The sequence below is a fragment of the Hippopotamus amphibius genome, chromosome 2 (assembly GCF_030028045.1).
Source record: "Hippopotamus amphibius kiboko isolate mHipAmp2 chromosome 2, mHipAmp2.hap2, whole genome shotgun sequence".
NCBI classification, from domain to species: domain Eukaryota; kingdom Metazoa; phylum Chordata; class Mammalia; order Artiodactyla; family Hippopotamidae; genus Hippopotamus; species Hippopotamus amphibius.
Genome location: NC_080187.1, coordinates 164,524,131 through 164,539,362, shown reverse-complemented (window position 1 = coordinate 164,539,362; position 15,232 = coordinate 164,524,131). Strand labels below are relative to the sequence as shown.

At 32.8% G+C, this 15,232-nt stretch overlaps 1 protein-coding gene across 5 annotated transcripts in view; it reads left to right on the top strand.

Moving 5' to 3' along the window:
* ARHGAP5 (Rho GTPase activating protein 5) overlaps positions 1–8,422 on the top strand; it is a 76,569-nt gene extending 68,147 nt beyond the window's left edge. For 4 of the 5 annotated variants that reach the window (XM_057720940.1, XM_057720942.1, XM_057720939.1 and 1 more), the window contains exons 6-7: positions 357–462; positions 5,499–8,422. In XM_057720940.1, the coding sequence (XP_057576923.1) occupies positions 357–462; positions 5,499–5,826 (434 nt within the window). In that variant the 3' untranslated portion in view covers positions 5,827–8,422. The remainder of the gene's footprint in view (positions 1–356; positions 463–5,498) is intronic. The other variant, XM_057720943.1, reaches the window with a different exon arrangement.
* Positions 8,423–15,232: the final 6,810 nt, after the last annotated feature.

Genomic DNA, 15,232 nt, shown 5'->3' with positions numbered 1-15,232 from the left:
CTCTCTATAGCATGAATATTAAGAGCCTACTAGATTTGTACATAATTAGTTAATTCTAAATCAGTATCTAGTTGTGTAAGTTGCTTAAAGAAATTACTGATGTACCATTTCTCATTTTACCATCCCCAAGTTACTTTGATCTTCAGTTATCAGCTTTACTTGTGAAAAGGCTATTGTAATAGATGATAATCTATTTATTAACAGATTCTTTACAACATTTTGTTTTTGTTTACCTCTCCTAATATGCTTCATACACTTTTCTTGATTGTCTCATACAATAAGCATAGCAAGAAGCTTTATCAATATTTTTTAATGTTTGTGTTTCACACAAATTCCTCACTACTTTAATTTTACAGAAATCCCAGATAAAATTGAACGTCTTCATGCACTGAAGGAAATTGTTAAGAAATTTCATCCTGTTAACTATGATGTATTCAGATATGTAATAACACATCTAAACAGGTATTTTTATTTTTTGTTTTTGCAAATAAAATGCACTACAGGTTTCATACATGTAACTTATAAACTGGGTAATTATAAGATAGACAAACCAATTTAAACATACAGTTCAGTTTTGGTTCTCTAAATTATTTTTTCTGCATTTTTAAAATAGATTTTTCATCAGCTTGTTTAAAGAAACGTATATGACCCTTTTAGTATACATAATGATTATATAAATAGTAAGTGTGGTGAGTACTTTTTTTTTGTCACTGCTATTCTTTAACAGTTCTCTTCTATAGAATCTTAGAATTTTAGTTATGAAATGACATTTAGATAATTAACCAAATTGACCTATTTGAAGTTGGAAAAATTGAGGTTTAAAGAGACATGCTCAAGTGACGCATCTTATTTATTTCTTTGGCCTTGGATAAATTGCTTGCTACAGTCTTGATTTTCTCAACTGTAAGAGTGAGAAGAATAACACCTCACAAAGTTGTTGTCAAGACTGAATAGAATTATTAGTATTTGCACTACTTTTTTTCGCGAGTCTACTCTTCATAATATTTTCTACTAACATTTTAACGAACTGAGGTTTGGTTTTTTTAACTGGTAATGTCAATGTCCAAAAACAAGTACATATCATTCTGTACTTCTTAAAAGAGTATTAAGCAGTATTTAAAGTTTTATTGTTATCAACATAGCATAAAATTGTATTAGCACTTTTAGTAACTCTTCTCTGAAATCTCCCTCTCTGAGAAAACACCAACATACATAGTATTACAGTATAATTAGTGGACTTTACTCTTTTGAAAATTACCATACAAAGTGGTTCATAATTTAACAGGTGTGTACAGGGTACTATAGGAGACCTTACCCAATATGGAATGTAGGGATGGTATATGAACCTATTATTGTATGGCCTGATTAAAGTGATGAAACAAGAACTGGACTTTATTAAAAACAAATAGGGAAAAGGGACGAAGGGAAAAGCATGTTCAAAGAGTCACAGTCCTAGCCCACTGTCAATGTTATATTAGACACTGACTGTGTTTGACTCCAGTGATACAACAGTTAATGGCACAGGCATATTTGATGTGTTGAGGAACAGCAAAGAGGCCTATTTGATCAGAGTGAAAGATAGGTCAGTATTACTCAAAGTGTAGTCTGTTGATTAGCTTTAGTCCTCAAAATATTTTACTGACAAGAAGGTTGCTTTCATGTATATCATTAAATGCACTGTTAAGTTCAGCTGATGTTTATGGGGGGCGGGGGGAGCAAGACTTTGTTAGTGAAAAAAGCATTGCGTGATTGTTATTCTGAATGGTATGGGAGCCACTAGAGAGCAGGACAGAGAAATAGTATCATCAGACTTAAATTTTAGAAGAAACACTCAACTATTGATAATAATGGGTATACTCTTTGTGCCAGGTAGTCTTGTAAACGTTATACAGACATAGCAGTAAATAAAATAATCACATTTCATGGAACTTTGCATTCCAGTATAGGAAATAAATTATAAACAAATATATATTGGGTGACTGACAATTTGCAAAAATTAATCCATGGAATTGTTCTTTGGATATATTCTTTCTCACCTTCCATATGCAGTGAGTTATTGTATCAAATTAGTTTTTTCTCTTAATTATTTTTCCTTTTCATTCCTCTGCCACTGCTTTAATTTAAATTTTATCATTTCTCATTTAGGAAACTCTAGTTTCTTTGTCATTGAGCTCTCTCTGCCAATTTTTCTTCTTGATTCTCCCTTAATCCTGATGCCAGAATGATCTTTCTAAAAGCTCTTTCTATAAAGATCACTTACATCCTGAAGGAAAAAAATCCAAATTGTTTAACATTAAGTGGCCTAGTTCTAACTTATTCTGTCAAATTTCTTTTCCTTTTCCACCATGCAACACCAAGTGCCACTATATTAAACTAACAGCACTTAACCAAAAGTATCAATTTGTGCCTGGTCCCTTATCTCATCTTAACGTGACTGCCTCAGTCTTTCTCAAAATTCAGCCCTCAAACCAGCAGCATTAGTATCACCTGGGAATTTGTTAGAAATGCAAATTATCCACCCCCCACCCCAGACATAATTATCAATCTGTGTTTTAACAGCCATCCAGGAGGTTCTGATACACATTGAAAGCCCCTGGGGTTTTTGTTTGTTCATTTTTTATTGAAGAATAGTTGATTTACAATGTTGTGTTAGTTTCAGGTGTACCACAGAGTGATTTAGTTAAGTATATTCTTTTTCAGATTATTTTCCATTATAAGTTATTACAAGATATTGAATATAGTTCCCTGTGCTATATAATGGGTTGTTTATTTTATATATAGTAGTGTGTATATGTTAATCCCAAACTAATTCATCCCTCCCCCACCCTTTCCCTTTTGGTAACCATAGGTTTGTTTTCTGTGTTTGTGAATCTGTTTCTGTTTTATAAATAAGTTCATTTGTATAATTTTCTTTTACATTCCACATACAAGTGATATGGTGTTTATCTTTCTGCCTTACTTTGCTTAGTATGATAATCTCTAGGTCCATCCATGTAGCTGCAGATGGTGTTATTTCATTCTTTTTTATGGCAAAGCAGTATTCCATTGTGTGTATGTGTGTCTTCCATGTCTTAGCTATTGTGAGCAGTGCTGCCATGAACATTGGGGTGCATATATCATTTCAGATTGGAGTGTTCATCTTTTCTGGATGTATGCCCAGGAGTGGTATTGCTGGATCATATGGCAACTCTATTTTTAGTTTTTTAAGAAACCTCCATACTGTTCTTCATGGTGGCTGTACCAATTTACATTCCCAACAACAGTGTAAGAGGGTTTCCTTTTCTCCACCTCCTCTTCAGCATTTAATATTTGTAGACTTTTTGGTGATGGCCATTCTGAGCAGTGTGTGATGGTACCTCATTGAGTTTTGATTTGCATTTCTCTAATAATTAGTGATGTTGAGCATCCTTTCATGTGCCTGTTGACCATCTGTATGTCTTCCTTGGAGAAATGTCTGTTTAGGTCTTCTGCCCATTTTTTGATTGGGTTGTTTGTTCTTTGTTTGAGCTGTTTGTGTATTTGAAAATTAACCTCGTCAGTCACATTGTTTGCAAATATTTTCTCCCATTCCATAGGTTGTCTTTTCATTTTGTTTATGGTTTCCTTTGCTGTGCAAAAGCTTGTAAGTTTGATTAGGTCCCAGTTGTTTATTTTCGCTTTTGTTTCTACTGCCTTGGGAGACTGACCTGAGGAAACATTGCTATGATTTATGTCAGAGAATGTTTTGCCTGTGTTCCTTTCTAGGAGTTTTATGGTGTCATGTCTTATATTAAGGCTTTAAGCCATTTTGAGTTCATTTTTCTGTGTGATGTGAGAGTGTTCAACCTCATTGATTCACATGTGGCTGTCCAGCTTTCCCAACACCAGTTGCTGAAGAGACTGTCTTTTCTCTATTGCATATTCTTGCCTCCTTTGTCGAAGATTAATTGACCATAGGTTTGTGGGTTAATTTCTGGGCTCTCTATTCTGTTCAGTTGATGCATATGTCTGATTTTGTGCCAGTACCACACTGTTTTGATTACTGTAGCTTTTTGTATTTGAGAACCACTGTTTTGACTAAATTACTCTTCCTTCCTACTATTTTACTGACACCCATCACCCTTGACTCAACTCAAACATTACCTCTTCAGGGATGCCTTCCCTGACCACCCTCATCTAACTGATTTGCTACCTTTCCTTTGTATTTTTTTTTTTAAGAAGGTATACCTTCTTTTTTTAATTTTTATTATTTATTTATTGGCTGTGTTGGGTCTTCGTTGCTGCACATGGGCTTTCTCTAGTTGCGGCGAGTGGGGGCTATTCTTCATTGTGGTACACCAGCTCCTCATTGCTGTGGCTTCTCTTGTCGCAGAGCACAGGCTCTAGGCACATGGGCTTCAGTAGTTGTGGCACAAGGGCTCAATAGTTGTGGCTCACGGGCTCCAGAGCACAGGCTCAGTAGTTGTGGCGCACAGTCTTAGTTGCCCCACAGCATGTGGGATCTTCCTGGGGCAGGGATTGAACCCGTGTCCCCTGCATTGGCAGGTGGATTCTTAACCAAGGCGCCACCTAGGAAGTCCCTCCTTTGCACTTTTTGACTCAGCAATTAGACTTGATGTCCATATTCATGTCTTTCAAATCTATAGGTAATTTCAGAATCTATACTTGACTACCACACCTAGACACACCTGACTGGGCCCATCTATACGCTGTATTTTAACAAAAGGTTGACTTTATTCTAAATATTCTAATTTAGTCTCTTAACAAATAGTAATAACTTTTACCACAGAACACATGATTTTAGGGCACTTATTTTACTTCAGATGAGCAACTCCTGGGTTTTGGGGGTGTGGGTCCTTTGGTTTAGATTTAAAATTTTTTGATACACAAATTTAACTATAAAATTTTCCTGCTACCTTGCATATTGGGCTGTTTATATGTGAAATGAGACAGTAGGATAAAATTTCCTCCCAAGTTAATAATTTTGAGTTAAAATTTAAGACTTGCTTCTTATATTTCTTGCTTATTACAGACAGTGGTAGTAGTGCTTGTTCACATATTTAAAAGACTGGATGCAAATTAGGTAACGTATAGTCATTTGAAGTTATTTATTGTCAGATCATAAAAATTTTAAGATAGAATGTGCTTCTGTGAACTGTTGTCATTGAAATTAAATTTGTGATGATGTACAGGGTAGTTAATAATTAAACAGATTGTTTTTTGGAATACTAGAAACTTGATTTTTCTGAAAGTTGAAGTCTCCCAGTTGGAGGATATGATCATTTTTCCGAAGTGAAAACCATCTTTGATTCTCATAAGGAATGGATTTTACTGCTCTCTTTTGTTATTAAAATATAGTCGAACATGGAATGCACAAGCAGGAAAATGTTTTAAATTTGAAGTTTAGATTTTTTAAAAAGGTAAAATTAAATCATCTGAAATAATTTCCAACTCTTGGATTCTTTCATTGTAATGAGTTTTGACTGGTTTCTAATTGTTTTTTTCCTATCATAATTCAGGGTCAGTCAGCATAATAAAGTCAACCTAATGACAGCAGACAACTTATCCATCTGTTTTTGGCCAACTTTGATGAGACCTGATTTTGAAAATCGAGAGTTTCTGTCTACCACCAAGATCCATCAATCTGTTGTTGAAACATTCATTCAACAGTGTCAGTTTTTCTTTTACAATGGAGAAATTGTGGAAACTGCGAACACTGTGGCTCCTCCACCACCTTCAAACCCAGGACAGTTGGTGGAACCAATGGTACCACTTCAGTTACCACCACCATTGCAACCTCAGCTGATACAACCACAGCTACAGACGGATCCTCTTGGTATTATATAGGTAGGAAGCGATTGCAGACAGCCTGAAATTGGACAAAAGCAAATCTAGACATGCATGTTTCAGGTTTCAGTAGTATACTTTATGTTTCTTACACATAATTCACATTCAAAATGATGAAACATTTTCTCTTTGAACTATATGGTATTCCTTATTCATGTACATTACAAATCTAAGACCATGTGATAAGCATGACTGGAGAGGTTTAATTTTTATAAACAAAAATAGCTATAAAATACAAAGCTGCTGTTGCATGCAACCTTATTGCAATCAGTATATCATTCCTGTGGCATTTTTTGTCACATTATATTGTGAATAAAATTTTTCTATAGAAATTAAATGATTTAAAAACTCACATATATGAAACATTTAATGCTTTCCAGCCTGCTTTATGGCTGGTTTTGTTATTTGATGTGCTAATTTGAGCAATTTAATTTACTTTTATCAGTCTGTATAGATAACTAAAAGCCCAGTTAAGTATTTTATAATTTCAGGCTACTTACGCCATGCTTGGGATGTTGTTTGAAAGAAAGAAAAATACACTTAACATATTTCTGCACCTTCATCTTCTAAGTAAACCTGTGGATGATATGATGAGGGCAAATGATTATATTTCTTGTACACACATACCAAGGACATGCTTGTGGCTAAAGTGAGTTGATAATGTTGTGCAAAGGATAGTTGTCACCAACTCATTTCTTTATAGTCCATAATGAAACAAACATCTTGTATACTGTTAATTCTGTAAACAGGTGCATGTTCAAAAGATCTATTATGGTCTTGTAATCTTAATCTAATATATTTTAGATATTTTAATTTTTTCCCTCTTGGGAAATACATTTAGTATAGTGTAGAAAATACTTCATGACATTTTCATATAAGGTTATATAACTTTTCATACATAAACATGAAATTTGTTGTAGAAAATTCTTTAAACCAAACATTTTAATCTAGGACTTCAATTTAATCTTCCCTTGAGTCTATTTTTATGTGGCCCTTAAAAACATATCCAAAAATCCATTGCTGATATAGCAATAAAAATACTTTGGGTACTGACAGCCTCTTTGGAGTATGTATATATAAAGTTGCAAACTTGTATTCATATTTTTTTCTGTGATATGTTGTACTAAAATCCAAAGTGGCTTTTGCACCATTTTTTAAACCAGTTTTTTTCCTTTGATGTTGGTACCAGATTTGCTGTAAATGACTGCTGCTTTGGAGGTTAAACATTTCGTTAGTGAAGTTACAACCAGAACACTAAATTATGGATAAAATTTTCAAATAAGTGGCATAGGTAAATTTTGTTAGGCTTTATTCAAAATTTGTCCATCATCAAACCAGGCTACTTTTTTCCCAGAAAGGGAAAAAATGGTTTTTTTGTTGCTAGGTTATGTTTTGTGTAGTAACGAAAAAATTCTTTGGTCCGTGTTGTAATCTTCATACTGCAATTTTAAGGTTGTCATATGTGTACTGTAGTAAATAGATAATTTTGAGATTTGAGGCTCGTAAGAGTTTGATTTGCTCCATTTTTTCCTAAAATAAATATTGCCTTTCCCAACTGCTATGTCCTAGGTATTGTACTTCTGATTTTAACTTCAGAATCAAGATGTTGACATGAACCAGGCTGCTGTTGAAGTACATGTATATTATAAATTATCTTATTTGTGTTATACTCTTACATGTTATTATCTTTTCTAAGAAAACAAAGTCCCTATTATTCCTATTGCAAAGCACACAGGAATTAAGAAAGTACAGTAATTTTTAAAAAGAAAAATCCGGTAAATGTAGTATTCTTAACTTGTTCTATATTACTTATACCTATTGTCTATATAGCTTTAATTTATAGCTGTCAGTTTAACATTGGCATGTCTGGCAAAGAAAATTAAACTTTAAGAGTTTTATAAACTGTTTCTAGGTTGCTAAAGAATTTATTTTTCTACTATATATGGTATAGACAAAGCTCAAAACTATGTACAGGAAAAAAGCCTGACTATTTCTTTTGGAAGTAGGCTGAAAAGAGAATTTTCAGAACTGTTCATGTCTTCAGTTCATTTGGTCATAACTTTGCTATTGTAATATGTGAATCCCAGTTTATTTAAGCTATTCTCTTTTATACTGTGTTAATTTAACTTTCATGTACATTTAGTACAACTTTTGTTATTAAAACTAGCATTTACCATTTTCCACATTTACTACCTTACACCTTCCCAAAAATTTATCTCCGCTTTTCTATGCATTCTATAATTGATTTGAAAAGCTTCATAGTGGGTCATTTAAAATTCTACTTTTGGTTCACTTAACAGATAGGTTACAGTTAATTGAAAATTAAAATATGGTTTAAAGCTCAGTCTGTTACACTGAATTGATTGTGTTTGTTTTTGCCAAGGGTTTAGATATGTTTTTAAATATTAGAAAAATAATTCTAAAATCAAGATAATATGAGTAAACTTTTTTCTGGTAAGTTACTGAGAGGTTTCATTGTTTAGGGACCTAGCATATGAAACTTCTTAAAGAATGAAAAGAATATTAGGTAGTCTCATAATTATCGGTAAACATTAAGGCATTATATTTTACAGTTTTAAATAAAATTCCATCTACACACATGTTGCCATCGTTTCATTTAAGCTTCAGTGCTTGTAGTTAATTACAGTATTGTACTTAACAGTATCTAGATTAGCAATATAAAGAAGCATAGTAGAACTCTCAAATTTTCAGTAGATTTATGGGAAGTCAAATTCTATTCAACAGAAACTTATTAGGATATGCAGTTAATTTTAGAGCAAAATTCCAGGCACAGTATATTTTCATTTGAAATGGTATTTGTTAGTAGCGCTTTTTTCCCCTAACATTTACAATGTAAATAATGTAGGTAACAGCAATCTAACTTAGCCAAAAAGCAGCTTTTATTTTCCATACTGTATGTAAATAATGTAGACCTTTTTTTTTTTTGAGGTACTGGAATATAATTTCTGATATCTCTTACATAGAAACAGAAGGGAACAACTGAAATAAGATCTTAGGCCTTAGCTCCCATGGTGATTTTTAGTTTTTTATACAGTAATAATTGTGATGCTATTTGTCAACTGGATATAAATATATATATATAATTTTAAAAAGTCAACAGTGCTTTGTTTCTTTGTTTATAATTAATGTAATTTTGTGCTTCACCAACAGGATGCTGCAGTAAATTAAATATCAGTGAAGCTTCTTCTGTATAAAGAATGCTATGAATAAAACATTAAGAAGCTGTGTAATTTTAAGTTATAGTTGCCTCTAATTTTACCATTTCATTGGTAAAAATCAATTTTTTTTCAAAAAATAGGAAAATGTTTTTTAAATTATGTCAATATGATGAAAGTTTTATTAGGGAAGTGTAGTACTGAGCTTTTACTGTACCATGAGAGGAGAGCCAGAATTTATTCTGAATGTGTACATACAGATGAAAATTTAATTTTAAAATGTTTAGGAAAACAAGATTGCACAGATTTGTAAGACTCAGATGTTACGTGGATCTGAATTTCGAGCTGTGGCTAGACATATTTTGAGCTATTGGAAATATTTTGAATCCTATTCTAGTTTATAACAGAGGTGCTAATGTTGAGGAACATAATATTTTTGTTTTCTTCATGGTTTATGAATATTAAGTCAAACTTTATGGGTATTTGTTGTCTGATTCTATGGTGGTGAAGTTGATTTGACCTGAATTGTATGTGTTTATCTTGAGTTTAATTCTTTTAATTAAGAACCTTAATTCTTAGGCTGAACTATTTCTGATTTGTTTCAAAACTTTATGAACACTTAAAATTTTTTATTGTGTCTGAACTCTTAAAGTTCATAGCAGCCTTTTCAATTTATCAAATGTCTGAAAATAAAATTTTCTAAGATTTAATAAGGGAAGGAACTACTCTTCAAAATTAATTTCTTATGGTAGGATCTGCATGTAGTTGAGAAGACTGTATATAAGCATTAATGACATCTCATATCCAAAATCCAGTCATTAGATGTCATCCAAGTACCATGCTCTTTTTAAGGCAGTTAAAATCTACTAACTTTTGAGCTTTGGAAATATTCACTATTCAGTTGATCCTCATCATCATCCTATGAGCATGGTTCCATTTTTTTCCCCTTACAATATTGGTTTGATCTCTGTGGTGTTAGGCTGGGGCAGGGAGGTGGGGGAACTGGGTGGGAAGGATCCACAGTTCTCACATCATTTAAATCTTAAAGTGTTCAATATTAGTCTTTTATAGAAATTTTGCAGGCAGTAGGAATGATTTTGAAAAGCTAATCAATGGTAGTCAAAGGTAGGATTTCAGTTATAACTAAGTTTAATGTATAAAATTATAAACCTTGAAACTAATGCAGTACTGGCAGTTCCAGTTATTTTCACTCATCGTTAGATGAGTACCAAGACCTGCAATGTGCGCACTTCTGCTGTAAGTAATTGTCAAGGAATTTGTAGTTAGAAGCAACCTAATACTTGTTTATTCCCACAGAATAGTTTTTCTATTCAGCTTTATTTTAGTTGCCTCAGAATTTATTCATAAAAATTATTATGAACTATTTAATAATGGCTCTCTTGTTCTAATACTTTGTCTGATACTTAGTTAAGATTCCCTTAGTGTTAAAACCTATTTTTTCAAATTTCTATTTTGTGTTAAATCTTATTCCAGTGTAAGTGATGTTGGATTAACAATTGACATGTGTAGTAATTGCTTCACTAATTCTGTACTTTTTATGTATGTTTTAATTATGTATCTGTACTCACCAGATCATTTTCTTATAACCTTGAACTAAATGGTCTGTCCTAACTAGTATGTTTTAGGTCCTTACCAGTTTTTAAACTATCTTATCAGTTTCAAATTTGGAGCTCTTAGTTTCCCTTATCTCTAGATTCTCGGTATTTCATTTTACCCAAATAAATGTCTTTGTAGGTGTTCAGTGAAGCAAGCTTATATTTAATACCTTAAAATGATAAAATTAGAAGCAGTGTATACTATCCATACTATTATTAATTATTTGTACAGGACTTGAGTTATTTCATATGTGTAGATGAAACGGTTTTGTAAAACTTTAGCTGAGAGAACATAGTCTTAGTTACCTTTTCATTCACAGTTCTTGGAAATTTTGTTTTCAGGTTTTTCATCTTTGTTGGCGCCCAGAAGTACAGTTTTGATTTATACAGAGAAACCATTACCAGCAATGTACTTTTTAAAAAAATATGAACCAAAAGTTTTTTTTATCCAATTCTTTATTACAAAATGACTGTTCTAAGTTACTTTAAAATCCACCTAAATAATTATTTTCAGGGTGAGCAGACTTTTTTGGTGAAAGGACAGACAGATGTCTTAGACTTTGTAGGTTGTACACTCTCTGGCACTACTCAGCTCTGCTGTTGTGCAAAAATAACTAGAACATATTTATAGAAATAATGTGACTGCATTGTAATAAAACTGTGTTTATGAAAAAGAGGTAGCAGACTGGATTTGGCCCACGGAGCTTAGTTAATTGATCCTTTGCCTTAGATGGTTAGTAAAATAAGGATCTTCCAAGTTTTATTCATGTGGAATAATATATGATAGAGTAACTCAAATTAATGTAGGTCAAAGTAAAATTTTATGAAGGATGAGGACTTTTGCCCTCTATTCATACCACCTTTTTTCCCAAAGGGAATCATCTTTTTTTTTAGTTGTAAGTAATAAGTAATTCAGGAGAGCTATGTGAAATAGTTTTTTTGACAGATCACAATAAATTATTAAAACATTACATCTAGAAGGTAGAAATGGTGATATAATTTTATACATCAGAACTGAATTGCTTTCACGGCTTTATTTCTATTCTTAAGGATAACTTAAAGTAATATTTTTGAGGGCAGTTAATTGTATCACCACACGCTATATGTTAATCATGATCATATAGTATTTCAGTAAGTTGTTATATAGGTTAATGAAGTGATTAATATCTTTAAAGTGCTAACCATAGAATAAAATCATGTCCATAATAGATCTAGAAATATGTGACCATCATTTAACGGATGATCTCTTCAAACTGTAGGTCTCTACTTGTGAAATCTTTTTGGTTGTTTTTAGTATATTTAAGTCCTATATGAGGCTTATAATGGCAAATCCCAATAGATTCATACTTAAGCTCAAACAAGTTCTTTCAGGTAAAAATAACCATTCTCAAGTTTTAGGAATGTGCTTGCTTTTGAGTGTTTTTCTGTTTATAGCAGTAGTTTCCATTTATCAGAATCACTTGTGGGAGCCTTTTATGAATCAAGCTATCCAGAAGCTATCCAACTATACAAATCTCTGAGGTGCAAGAGTAAAAAAATTTTTCCCAATTATGTCTTTTGTATTCCATCTAGGGAGGACAAAATGGAGTTTCCAGAAGAAAAATTTCATATGGTAAGGGTTAATTACATAGAAAAAAACCTTGACATTCAAATTTAAAATCATAACTTTATATCATGTAGGCTTGATAGTTACTGAGCAATTTTATAATCATACATTGTAATAATCTAGTCAAAGCTAAGCTTTTTAATGGCAGAGATCTGGGCATGTTAGTAAGGAAATTTTAATGTTATTTCATAGGACATTCAAATATTTACAATTCCTTCTTCCCCTTTTTGTGAATAAAAGGGTTCTATCAGAGAAATAGAGAAAGGGGAAAACTGATAATAAAGAGAACAGGGCAAGGAATTGGAGGAAAAGGAGAATAATTTGCATTGTAGAATGTTTTTTAGTATTCTAACTTTATACATCCTGAATTCTCCAAAGTCACCATTTTCATTTTTATACCACGTTAACATTTGCCTTACAAACGATGTAGAGGTTCTATTTTCAATGAGATGTAGTAGGTCACAGAAGGTCAACATACCATCTAACAATTTATAAAAAGCAAGATAACTTTTGAAGATCATAATTTTAAAGGTATCAATGTGATATGGGAATGATTGGCTCTAAAATAGACTTCAGTCTCACAGAGGGGAGACCTGTTCAGAGGTTAGTGGAAGATCAAAAACTTTTTTTTCTTTTTTTTAAATCTCCCTGATTTCCTTTGCAGTATCAGGGCACAGTTTAGGGATCTGGGTTTGGCCCAGGCAGAGGGCCATGTTAAGGAAAAAAGAAACCAGCTATGCTTTTAGTGATTGCATAGGGCTGTAGGGCTGGAGTTACAAAATTGGAGGTTTGAAAAAATAGCCAGTCTTTGTGTCAAGATATTAATTAAATGTTGTAGCTTAATAAGGCTGAAAAAGCTAAGCGGAAATTTCTAACAGGCAGAGCTGAATCCCTTGCAGATTTCTGTACCTCAGAAATGTAGTAAGTATTGGTTTAAGCTTTTGACTTTGGGGGTAATTTACACATCAATAGATACTAGTACAATTGCACATCGAAGTTCATAGTGGGGATGTACTTTGTGAATGCAGTGATCGTGCATTTCCTTCACTTCCAAATCACAACTACAAGTGTAACAGAAAATTCAGAGTGAAACCATATATGTGTACAGAGTGAGAAAGCACTAAGTGCTAGGTTAAATCTCAGTAAATGTCAGAAGACTCCCTATAATGACATTATATTTGTACCAAGTAAGAGAGAACCTTCATAAAGAAATCTGTCATAAATACATGTCAGAGAACCTATACTAGACAGGAATCTTATGAGTGTGCTGACTGTGCTAACTCCTCTAGGGAATATCACAGAAGCAGTGGAATCCAGTGGCTGCTGGATTCACAAGGGAAAAGAACTGTGTGTGTGTAAGAAGCCTTTCCCAAACAGGTTTTTTGAATATGACTAGAATAATCATGCTTGAGTCACTGTTAATGCAGTGACTGTGGGAAAGGCCTTGAAATCAGTTCCTAGTGTATATCAGAATTCATAAATGTAAGAAAATCTGTTTCTTCAAAGTGAGAGTCTTGCAAAATCAGATGAAATTGCGCATTACAGATTTTATATAGCCTAGAAACTATATATTTGTGAGAGGAACTCTGAGGAGAACAATGAAGAATGCATTGAGGAAAGGGTATCTCATTTCACTTGTTATAGTTAATAATGAGGGAAAACCTATCAGCTTGAAGTATTAGAGTGTAGACCAACAAACTTATAAGGGGCCAGATGGTAAATATTTTAAGCTTTGTAGGCCAAGAGGCCAAAATCAACAATATTATATAGATATTTAAGAAAAAAGAAATGTCTGCAAAATTTCTGACAAAAATTAGTCATTGCATCACAAATAATTTCCAGTTGAAGTTTTGAAATTCCACAATTGCACAGTTAAATATATTTTTAGATGCAGAAATTTCCCTTGCAATTTCATCGTCTGAAAAATCCTGCTGGAATTATGTGAATTTGGAAAGTACATCCATTACAAATCTGGGAATGAAGAATTCATTTCTTGTTTTAACTTCTGATAGTACTGAAAATGTATAAAGCAGCTTGACATTACTTTTGATTCAAACAATGTTAATTGTCATTGAAATGACTTTACTGCAGGATAGATTTTGCATATAAGGGCTATTTTGCCATCCCTCCAAAAAAAAAAAATCAGGCATTTTATGTGAACATAACAGTCAAATAGAATTTATAGGGGAAAAAATTTTAGTTATAAAAGTTTTTGGTGTTCTTTTGCTTTGTTTTTTTTAAACACAGTTCCCCATATCTTCACCCTTCTCACACCACCTTTTTTCTTACAAAAAGGTTCCTGTATAGTTAGAATATAAATGGCTCCAGCAACAAGAAGAGATTTCCATTTATAATAATGCCAGGTAAAGTAATTTGGACCATCTAGTCAACTTAGGACACTTAAAAAAAGAGACAAAATTATTTCAAAAAAATAAAATCTAACAAGGTAGTGAACAGTTGAAGCCAGGATTCAGGAAAGAAAAGATGCCTAGATAAGTAAACCTGTGTTTGGAATCACTTCCCCTCTGGATTTTTGGGTTTTTTGTTTTTTGGGTTTGTTTGTTTGTTTGAGAATTCTGTAGGAGGCAGCTGAACAGCTGAGCAATACTGCTGATGGTCTCCTGTAGGCATAGGTGGGCAGAAATTGGAGTTCAAGACCTCAAAGCTTTTCACAACAGTATTGCAAATTTGGTGTCCATTACAAAATAACAAGGCATGTGTGGAGATAAGACTACATGAATTAAAAGTAACAGAAACCTGAAATTTAAGACATGCTAACTGAGCCCAAGGAGATAAAAGTCAAGATGAAGATTTCAGCAGATAACTAGAAAATTACCAAATGGAAGTTAGAGAACCCAAAAATGTATTAATTGAATTTAAGAACTGAAAGGATGAGCTTATAGCAGATTAGACACAGCTGATGATAGCATTCATGAAAGACTGGTCAGAATAAAACGAACTGAAAGAATGAAAATAGAAGAGTTTTGTGATAAATTTAACAGAAAGAG